Source organism: Zootoca vivipara, chromosome 7 (assembly GCF_963506605.1).
Source record: "Zootoca vivipara chromosome 7, rZooViv1.1, whole genome shotgun sequence".
NCBI lineage: Eukaryota > Metazoa > Chordata > Lepidosauria > Squamata > Lacertidae > Zootoca > Zootoca vivipara.
Genome location: NC_083282.1, coordinates 54,440,464 through 54,451,700, shown reverse-complemented (window position 1 = coordinate 54,451,700; position 11,237 = coordinate 54,440,464). Strand labels below are relative to the sequence as shown.

The window sequence follows — 11,237 nt, the reverse complement described above, 5'->3', positions numbered from 1 at the left end:
CTTATTAACAAAATAAAGCTCTATCTATATGTACAGATATCTTTGGGGAGGGGGGCAGGGGACAAAACAAAACTAAAACAGCAGTCAGGAACACCAGGGTGGGCAGGTGGGGAGATGGATGTGTTTATAAAAAAACAGCAAGAGGCAAAACCTTACCCATTCCCCAGCTAATTGACTCACTTCCTCTCCATTGAGCCTGTGTCATGCCTTCCTTTGCTCTCATGAAGCTGTCTTTAACATAACTGAGAGTTGGGGAGGAATAAATAACCAGGGAGGTGCAGGTAAAGCCAGTCAGGGGAGCCAAAGCAGCCAGCGCAGGTCACACGGATGATGGGAAGATGATAGACAAGGGCAGATTCCAGAGGGAATTCCTGCATTCGTCTGTTGTCGCAAAGAGAACAAAGAGTCTGGTGTGATATCTCAAAGATTTAACACACTCAGAGAGGAATAAACCTTTGTGAACGAGGGTCCAGCTGCAAGGGCATTAATTAGAGGTTTCACCTTTTTAAAAAAAAAATGGGGGAACACCTTGCCACTCTTCTTGCAAGTGCCATTTTGCTTGTGATGCAAGGAAAGCAATGAAATCTTGGTCCCTTGGGTTGGGTCATGTGGATAAAAAAGGTTGATGTTTAAATACAGTGGTGCCTCTGGTTACAAACTTAATTAGTTTTGGAGGTCCGTTCTTAACCTGAGGTACCACTTTAGCTAATGGGGCCTCCCGCTGCCGCCGCACCGCCACTGCGCAATTTTTCTTCTCACCCTGAGGTACAATTCTTAAACAGAGGTACTGGTTCTGGGTTAGCGGAGTCTGCAACCCGAGGTGTTTGTAACCCGAGGTACCACTGTAAATTATTTTGCTCAAAAGAAGGAAGGACTTTTCAGTTGACATGGAGTTTTTCTTGAAAATACATTTCATCTTAAAAATAGAAGCGGAGCTGAATTGCTTTTACCTCCAACTCAATCCTCCTTTCTCTCCTTGTTCATCTCCACATCTGGAATCCAAAGATGCGGTATACAGGCACTGTTCCAAGATACGAGGGAGGAGGATTCCCATTTGGGACGGCCATCCTGTCAAAAGCCAGAGACTATCCATTTTCACTACTGAGATGAGGCAGAGTAACTGTCTCTACTATTTTTGCTTTCTCGTTGCCATTCCATCTTTGGCCAGTAGAGAGCAAAAGCCTCCCATGTTTTGGAGCATCTCTGCTTTTATATTCTGCATTGGCTTCTGCTAGAACAGGCATCCCCAAACTTCGGCCCTCCAGTTGTTTTGGACTACAATTCCCATCATCCCTGACCACTGGTCCTGTTAGCTAGAGATCATGGGAGTTGTAGGCCAAAACATCTGGAGGGCCGCAGTTTGGGGATGCCTGTGCTAGAACATTGTCAGAGAAGACAGAGAAGTTTAAGAAGGTCATAAGATGTGATGAGGTGGGGGGAAAGGGTGTATGCAAACACACACACACTATACATCTATATATTCTAAGACCATGACCCTCTACATTCCCTCTCACTTCGTTTCACGTGGTGAAATTCAGCATTCTCCACTCATTGGCCAAGGACAATGTGAATCAGTACCAGAACTACTGCAGCTGCTTTGACCAATTCCACAAAAGGATAAATGGGAGTAGAATTGGGCAAGAGGAATGCAGGAGAAGCCCCTTCAGCACTGGGCCAAGGAGGACTTGTGTATAATAAGCAAGGAAGGGCTTGTGTTTTGACCACAGCAGGTACAGAAAGTTGACAGGGTGGACGTCGAAATACATCTAAACACACCTGACAGGGTGTGTGTGATTGGCCCACAGTTTTTTTTAGAGTTACCAATTCATTAAAGGCTTTAAAATGTACCTATTCAAATTACTGGGCTTTGAATGAGTCCCATATTGCTATTTTTCCTCACCATCTCCCCAGGTTAGGAGAGGGGAACTCAAGCACCTGCTGCCTCCCTTGGCTGTGCTAACCATTTCTCTGGCTTCCTTGCCGGAACTTGACCCTGATTCCCCATGGCCAACATGGTAAGCACAGACCATGGCAGTGGAGGCACATCCTAATGCCTCCCTATCAATGTTCAATGGTACTGTCTCTGCATACCGTAACAACCACAGGTGATGGGAAACCAGGGTTCAGTTCCCGAGAGGGGGCCTGGGAAGCAGTCACCACATCCCAGGCAGGCAGCTGCTGTTACCTCTGCCATCTTAGATCCGCTTACCTGGGAGGAAGCTCCATTAAACTCCATGGTATCTGATGCTATGGGGACACATAACCAGGGTGGCATAACTAGAACTAACTCCGTAAGAATCTCTTTCCCGAGTTGGGATTCTCCTCTTCTCACAGATATGGCCAAGGGATCCTGACCTCCACTAAGGACCTAGTTAGTTTTGGACCCTGCTGCTGCTGCTGCTGCTGCTGCTGGGTGTCTCCTGCTGCTGTGTATACTGAGAACTGGCAAGCACACAAGCACAGGAGGGAAACGGGCAGTGCCTTATTTTACAAACTGGGCCAGGGCTGCCAAGGGTAGAAGGTCCGTTGTTATTCATTCAAGTCCAGAGCTAAAAATGGCTCTATGAGAATTTATTGGCAGGGCCGGTGGGAGCAGAAAGAAACAAACACAGGACAAAAGTGGAGCTGGGGTGGGGAGGGAGATGCAGAACTGGCAGGCATCCGGAACACACAGGGAACAAGCGTTCCACCCAGGCCTTTGGTTTGAGCAAAAATGAAAGGCCCCAGAGAGGTCAGATGAATTGGTGGCGACTGTGTGGCTACTAAAAGCTGGTGCAGATGGCCAGACTGCCAGCAGGTGAGGCCTCTGTCCAACTGGCTGCACACACCAGCTTTCAAGGAAAGGAGATCAAGCAAGCAATGGACACAAGGAGAGATTTGCTGCTAAGCCACAGCACAACTGAATGCTGCGTGGAAGACACATGCAGTTGTGGCTAGGAAGTGAACTTCTCCCCAGTCTTGCATTTGCTCCCAAGAGCAAAAAGATCAGTGTTATATTGCTTAGTTGGATTCAGGAGATCTTACATTCCTGGATCGGCTTCAGGTTATATTCCCAGTTGTATGCACTCCCTTGCCAGTCCATAATGGATTTTGTTCCCTCTTATATAAATTCACAGCAGTTTGGGGGGGAGAGCCCTGCGCCTCCACCCAGAGGGCAGGAGCGATGTCCCTCAGCAGTCGCAATGTCATCTGCATTCCAAGACACTCTCCTTGAATGGCACCTCTCTTTGAGCCTGACCCTCATGCACATTCAGCAAGCCTGAGCCAAAATCCCTTCCATTCAAGAGAGAAGATGATGAATGATCAAGAAGCCCTACGAACACTATGGACACCCATCTCGCACAGGTCAAATCCTCAAATCCTCTCTTTCTTCTGCTCCATGTCTGTCTTTTATATAAAACATCTAGGAAAACACTGAGTCAGACCATTGGTCCATCAAGCCCAGTATTGTCTACTTTGACTGGCAATGGCTCTTCAGAATAAGAACCTTTTCATTGGAAGTGCCAGGGATTGAACCTGGGACTTCCTGCCCGCAGAGTGTGCCCTCCTATGCTGCTGAGCTACCGCCCCTCTCCTTTCAGCAGCTCGGTACAACTACCCACGGGCCTGGCTGCTTCCCGGGAATCTGCAGCCACACAGCGGAAGAACCTGGGGGTATTTTCTCGCTTCCTTGGCCCTCTCCTGCCTTCTTCCGAAGTCAGCTAATTATTTTGATGCTGGAAAGAGGACAAAGGCTGGTGAAGTCCCCTGCTTCCACACACCTCCCCCCCACTTTCACACCACCGGCTTAGTCTGTGAGAACCACCAGCTCGCCATCGCTCTTCTCCTCGCCCTCCGAATCCTCTTCTTCGCTGTAGTGGTACATCTCGCCATCGGGCACTGAATGACTGTCCTCAGCCCCGTCCCCTTCTTCTGGCTTCAGGCTATGGGTGTTGATGATGACCGGCATGTTTGCTTCCATGCCACGGGGCAAGTAGTGGTCCATCAGGGGTGAAGCCAGCTGCATCCCAACTGACCGCTGGTACATGAGATCCGAAGAGGAAGGAGGCATCTGGCTGCCCTGAGGTCTAGAAAAGACATTACAGCATGAGAACCACAGCCTCCTCCCTGCTGCTCCTCCACTAACATACACCCCACCTCTCCACAAGGGACTAGGGATGCAGCTATACAGCTGCAAATATAACGTTTGCAGTGCATTATACAAATATGACACTAGATGGCAATAATGAGCCTATGGTAAATTCAACATATTTTTCAAAACTTTTTTTAAAAGCATTTTCACAGCATTTCTAAATGTGTCTAGATTCCACCTAGATTGCAGTGTGTTTGGGCAATGCTGCCCTCTAGGAAATGCAAGTGAAACAGAGGAGGTGTCTGCTACAACCCTTGCTGGATACCAGCTTCCAGATCCTGGGAAGGGCTTTCGGGGCTGCCTGTCTTCTGTGAAGTGCCAGCTATGCTGATGTGATCCAGCAAAGTATTTAATCACATTTGTGATCCCTTCAAAGTCAGCGAGGCTATCCACAGGCTTAAAGTTAAGACCCCCGGTTTAGTGTTTGTCTGGGTCAGAATAAATCAGCTGTGTCCTTGCCACCAAGGCATTATTTTTAAGAATGTGCATGCCTCTCTGTGGCGACTACCAAGGAAGCCTTTGCTGGCCACAGTCAGAGGTTTTATGGTCCCACATTTTGCTCGTGCAAAGGGCACTTTGCAGAGGACGTGCTGGGCTGTCTTTTGCTCCCCAAATCAGCCACTCCCTAAATCGGATTTAAGCAACAGGAAGCTCCTGGCTGGGCTCGGGAGCAAACAGAGGGGAGAAGGGACAGGGAGCCTCACGCAATCAGGTAGCCCTGCCTGGCGTCCTGGCGCCGATTCCTCATCAATGCCTTGTATTCGCCGACACGGAGCCGCTTCCCTTCCACGATGCAGGTGCGTTTGGGGCGGGGCTTGTACTTGTAATTGGGATACTTCTCCAGGTGCTGGCGGCTGAGCCGAGCCTGCTCCTCGTAGTAGGGCTGCTTCTCCTGATTTGACATTGATTTCCATCGTGAGCCTGCAAAGAGGAAACAAGAGGGAGAGGGAGAGGTTTAACCAGTTTACTTTGTTCTTGCTTCCAGCCACGTATAGCCAGCCTGTTCTGCGCTAAGTCAAAATACTGCTTTTTAATGTAAACAGGAGAGGATGCCCTTAAAACAAAAGGAGAACGGGAGGGACGACACAAAAATAAATGGATTTGAGATGTTGGAGATGAAAAATATAGGCAAGCAATTACTCCTCCAAGTCTGAAGTCTGAACTCAACAAAATGGGTTGTTCAGCAGGCCATAAATTACAACACGCAGATCACGTAGTAGTAGTAGTAGTAGTAGTAGTAGTTGAAATAGTTGTACCCTGCCCATCTGACTGGGTTGCCCCAACCTCTCTGGGCAGCTTCCAACAAATATAAAAGCAGAATAAAACATCAAACATTAAAAACTTCCCTATACAGGGAATAGTGTTCATCCACAAATTGTGCAATGAATATGCCAGATGGAGCACCCATTTCAAAAACAAAACAAACCCTACATCTCTGCATCCCCTTGCAAAATGCCATATGTGCCTTTTAAATGAAGAAGAGCAGAAGCAGGTGTCAATCCATTTAAGAGCAAGGACCATAGATTCCTCCATGTGTTCAATTTGCACATTTTTAAAAAGGTATATGTTTTATGTCCTCAGTGAACACTAACCCTAACGTCATGGTTAATATCACTTCACACTACAGAAGGAAACTAAGTTATTAACAGGTACAATGTAGAAAATACAATATACTATGAAATCCATTAAAACTAAACAAATATAATGAAAGTGCTCATCCACAAAAAAATATAAAAAATTACCCAAGCACAAGATAACCACTGCAAAAGGATGAACACCAAAAATCAAACCACCAAAATCCAGAGGAGACTCCGTGCTTAATAAAGACATCTTCACCTTGTAATGAGCACATATAGCTGAAAAGTTTTCATTTGAAACTCTCAGCTATTGTCAAGCAGCAAACACTGACTTAGAAAGGTTGTTTACATATGTTATTATTTCAGAGAGATGCACTGCACATTTCAAACACTGGATTACTTGAGCCAGACTGTGAGGCCCAAATACCAAAACAGACAAGTGAGAATTTAATTAATTTTATTTCTTTCAGCTATTTATATGCCACTTAATCACCGACGTTTCTAAGTGGTGTGCATAAAAATTACAAAAAGCATATGGTGAATAATATCAATGAAAATTAAACATCAAAACAGAGAACTTCCTTAAAATGCTTGCTGGAATAGAAAGGTATTTTCAAATGCCCGAAGTTCTAACAGGGAGGGGATCTGCCTGATCTCAGCTGGGAGGCAGTGCCTCAGAATCAGGCCCACAATAACCAAATGTACAGCTTCTGGGGGATACAAGTCGTGCATCTGAGTCACTGGGGACCACTAACAGAGACGTGACCAAAGATCTACTATTAGTGACCAGGCAGAGATATAAGGGACCGGGAGGTTCTTTTGGGTATCCAGTGCAAACTGTTTAAACCATGGTGTTATGTGCTGCAGATAGCCTGTCTGGACAAATAGCATTTTGCACCAGCTGCTAGAGTTTCCAGACCAAGATGAGGGCTTGCTCCACCTAGAGCCCATTGTGATAATCCAGCCTTTCCATACAAAAGGCCACAAGCCACAGTGAACAGGAAGCCCACCTATTGCTAATGAGAACCCCTCCCTCCTGCTGACCTTTCCTGTCACCTTCCTATGCTGCTTTTTTTGAATTCTTCCAAGCACAAGGTATGGTGAGCAGGTGCAACAGCTAAAATAGGCTGCCCTGCTGTAACTCGAATTCCCTGGGCTGGGTGACCTTTACTGTCATTCCCACCAGAAAGAGTGTCAAGAATGCAGATATGGAAGGTTTCGTCCAAGCAGGGACAAAATTCACTTGGTCAAGGCTTCTTGGAGAGGGAAACTACAGCAAAGCAGGGTGGGTTGACTATTATAAGAACTTAAATATTCTAAGAACTTAACTATTAAAGAAGCTCAAAATCAAAACAATGATGAGTCCTGAGTTATCTCTTCACAAAGGCCAGACTTGCAAATACAGCTGAATGAGGTGGCAGAATGGACCATTATCATTTCTGACTGCAGGTAGGGGTGCCATTTATGAATATTTACCCAAGAACAAAAAAACCCACAAAAACACCCTTCCTCGCAGCAGAAACTGGCACACCATGAAGCATCTCCCTCTTCCCAATTTCTACTTGTAGGTAATAAAAATTAAAATTGAGAGCGTTAAAAAATGGCAACATCCTCATCTGCATTCAGAAGAGATCTAGTCGATTCTACCGCGCCCTTCTGATGCATGATCAGCTCCAACCAGTGTTACATTCATTAATATCTGTGAAGTATTCAGCTTCTGCGGTTCATGTGGGCATGATACAAATTCGCACACCTTCAGATTATGCCAGAAAGATACTGATGCAAATCCCCCAGCCTCTCCCCCCCCCAGCCACCCTGCTTCTCTGAAAATAAGACGTAGCCATAAAATAAGCCATAGGATTTTTAAGCATTCAAGGAATATAAGGCATACCCCGAAAATAAACCATAGTGGTAGGCAGTTAAACCTTTTAGGTTAAACTGTACCATACTTAATTTTTAAAAAACCAAGACATCCCCTGAAAATAAGCCATAGTGTGTTTTTTTGAGGAAAAATAAATATAAGACAGTGTCTTATTTTCAGAGAAACATGGTAGCTCATGAAAACTTTGAGATATGCTCTCTCAAATAAGTAATGTTTAAGTAACACAAATCCATTACAGTGGCTATTTGTAGGTTGCGGGGTGAAAAAGGCAGTCTTCCACAAGGCCCCTTGATGCGGAAGGTCAACGTGGGTTAAGAGCACTCCTTTAAATAAAGAGCCCTTACTTTTATTTTAGCAACAATGCACAAACCCAGATTAAACATGAGGAGAGTAACCCACAAACCTCGAGTGCTGAAGCATAACATGTTCACTCCCAGCAGCAGTGGACTGAGACCTCCTTCAGAAACCACACTCTTTAAATAACCAGCCAGGCTATGTGACAGCTCAACACTAGGCCACATCATGGGAAACACATGCTTGAATGAGACTGCACTGCCGCTAGTGAGGGTTATTTTTGTTTAGCATTAACAAAACATGACATCTATATTAGGTATTGCACTGTTAACTTCTACCTGTGGTGTACAAAAAGACCAGACTAGGAGCTGGATGTCACACAAAGCAAGGGTAGAATCCAGCCTAGCACTAAGACTCGTGTTCCATCAGCACAATGACTTCTCCTTGCACAATGGAACATTTCCTCCCTCTTTTCGCTGCCATGCACTCTCTAAATCTCTTCTAGGACCCACCCACCCCCAACCTTCTGGAGAAGATTTGGGGAGAGTGTGCGGTGTGCATGGCAGAGAGTGGGGGAGTCCCATTGTGCAAGTGGATGTAGCAATTGAATACTGCCCTATGTTTTTAAGGCTCAAATCCTATGCCCACTTACCTGGCAGTAAGCCTCATTGAGTTCAACAGAAATTTACTTCTGAGAAGACATGGATTGCAACCGAGTGTATGCTATTATCCAAGAGTTTACAATCTTCTGCTTAAATTTTGGGTTAAGATTCAGGTGATGAGTGATCATATGATTTCTCAAAATATGCTTATTGGAACAGTCTTCAAAATATACCTGGCAGTGATCTACCCATTGTCATTGGAGGGAGGAGGAGTGTGCGTGGGGTGGATTGCCCAGAGTTGATGAGCTTGTTTTGGGGAGGATTGCACACAGAGTCTTTTAGCTTCCCACCCCAGAACTTTTTGTACATGATAAGGATCCCGTGATCTATCAGGATCAGCCTGGGATCTACTGGTAGATCACAATCTACTGGCTGGACATCCCTGTTATATAGCAAGCTCATAGTACTTTATTCTCACAACCTGAGTTTTCAGAGGTATGTGTTCTTACAACTGGGTTTCCTGCTTACTGGCTCTGATGAAGAAGAGATTACAAAGTAATCTCATTCTAATCTAGTGGCAGAGCATATGCCAATTTTTGCTCAATAGTTTAGGCTGGAAACCACCCACCAGCTGGGAATATGATACAGCTGAGCTTCCTGCAACTAAGAAGAGTTCTCATGTCATCATTCCCCTTTCTTTACTGACCCCATTGTCAACGTTTTGGACAGGCCCCTGTCCCAAGAAGCTCATTGTCTTTCCCCCCTTAAATTAAACTTTAAAGTACCATGTACATATATCTACACTGATGTAGCAGAACAACAGCATACAGCTGCCAGGTCTAAGAAAAGTTGTGGAGGACCAGGCAGGGGTTGGGGCAAGCCACAGTGACTGGAGCAAAAGCTTTCCTTCACCCTCAGGGTTTCCCCCAGCCAGGCCTTAGAATTCCTTAGAATTGTTTACCTGGACTGCTTGCAAAACAGGATGGGAAAGTTGTGGAGGTACAAAAGCTGTAGATCTACTTATTATTTTGGTCCTTTATAAGCAAGCCCCTATGGTTGTTAAGCTTGCTAACAGGGATAATTGCCATACACAGGGGGTTTTCTGTGGAATGAAAAACATGCATAAAGTGGCTCAGCTTGCTATAGCCACTGCAAAAACCTGGGGTTATTTTCTCAATTCAAATGTTGTGGGTTGTCATGGTGATACTTTGTAAGAAACTGAGACCTGGGAGTTGCCTTTTATATTATCATTTTTAAGCGAGATAATCCATTTTATCAGGTGTACACATGTTGTGTGTCTTGCCATTGAATATACTTCGCAGATTAGGATATTTGCTGTTGACACAAAAATAGTTATTGTAACTTTTGGCAGAAAACTGTAAAATTGATCGGTTGACCAACTTGACTGCTCCAAACTAGAACATTCACTTCTGGGTTTGCGGCGTTCGGGAGCAGATTTGTTCGGCAACTAAGCCATTCAAGAACCAAAGTTCCACTGTACTCACTGCAATGGATATGCCATCTCCCATCTTCAACCATAAATCCACAGGAAAACCATGGGCCATCTCAATGAAGCTCATGGACCACTGGTGGTCCAAAGGGCACACTTTGTGGACCTGCAAGCTATGGGATTTGGCCTGACGCACAGGCCTTTGTTTTAAGCATGTGTTTCATGAGTGTTGCTGAGGGCAGAGCTCATCCAGGAGTAGGCAAGGCCTAGTGTAGCACTGTTGGTAGGGAAAATATTGTCTATGGGGAACAGTGATAAAGAGAGATAAATCTAGATGGCCAATAATTTATTGTGATGCCAATAAAGGCACTAAAGAAGTCAATGCAGGTTGCTCATCATTTCCATGTCTCTTTCAGAGCAGCTCCTACACTGATTCATTTAATCCACACCCCCTTCGCTTCTTTGTGGTCCAAGGCAAGATACTTGCACTGCTCTTATCACTTAGGCTGGTTTGTGATAAGCCATCCTTTCTGCCCAATCACCATGGGTTCCACAGGTAATCCCGCATATTAGAATGAATACAGGCATGTTGTAGATTGCCACCTAATTAGTACTCATCAGTACCAACCGATGAGGATTTCTGCTGGCTGTGAATTTCAGAATAACTTCACATGCCGGGCATCTTTAGGTCAGCTGCATGCTGGTGTGAAGAGAGAAAATTGCCTACTGGAAACCTCTCTTCTAAGTTCCAGGTTTTCAAGCACCAGTTCCTTGGGTTGGCGGCAGCCCACAGACTGCCTCCCACCAACCCACAGCTCAGAATCCTGTTCCTGGAAGGAAGCCTTTTTTTGTTCCTTCTTCCAGCAGCAAAGCTCTAAAGAACAAGAGACAGAATAGGCTTGCTGCTGAATGGAAGAAGTGCTAAGTCTGTACAGGCTCGCTACTGGGAAAAGCTGGCTGACTTCACAGCTGCCAAGGAAGGGCTAGAACTGCTTCTCTAGGTCAGTGCAAAGCCAGCAGTTTATGTCACTAGCTTGCATAAAAAAAGGGCCCACAACTATCTATAGCTCCCTGAGAATGGGTTTCCTCTGCACATGTGGGTTTTTGCTCTCTTTTTTTCTAAAGCAAAAAAAGACCTTAAAAAATAGAAAAGGCTGCTTTCACATCTGCTTGTGTGCTCAGGTGTCAGAGCCAAAAAATCAAGACAGCTGAGAGAGAGGGAGAGAGAGAGGGGGGGGGGAGAGAGAGAGAGAGAGAGAGAATATGAGGAGGATTTGCTTTTGTGCTTTTATCCTAGCGC

General features: G+C 45.4%; 1 protein-coding gene across 6 annotated transcripts in view; it reads right to left on the bottom strand.

Moving 5' to 3' along the window:
* Positions 1-2,525: 2,525 nt before the first annotated feature.
* Positions 2,526-11,237, bottom strand: part of SOX13 (SRY-box transcription factor 13) — a 56,881-nt gene continuing 48,169 nt past the window's right edge. For 4 of the 6 annotated variants that reach the window (XM_035122772.2, XM_060277068.1, XM_060277072.1 and 1 more), the window contains 2 exons: positions 4,837-5,053; positions 2,526-4,067 (listed from right to left, as the gene is read on the bottom strand). In XM_035122772.2, coding sequence (XP_034978663.1) covers positions 3,788-4,067; positions 4,837-5,053 — 497 coding nt within the window. In that variant the 3' untranslated portion in view covers positions 2,526-3,787. The remainder of the gene's footprint in view (positions 4,068-4,836; positions 5,054-11,237) is intronic. The other 2 variants (XM_060277069.1, XM_060277070.1) reach the window with 2 other exon arrangements.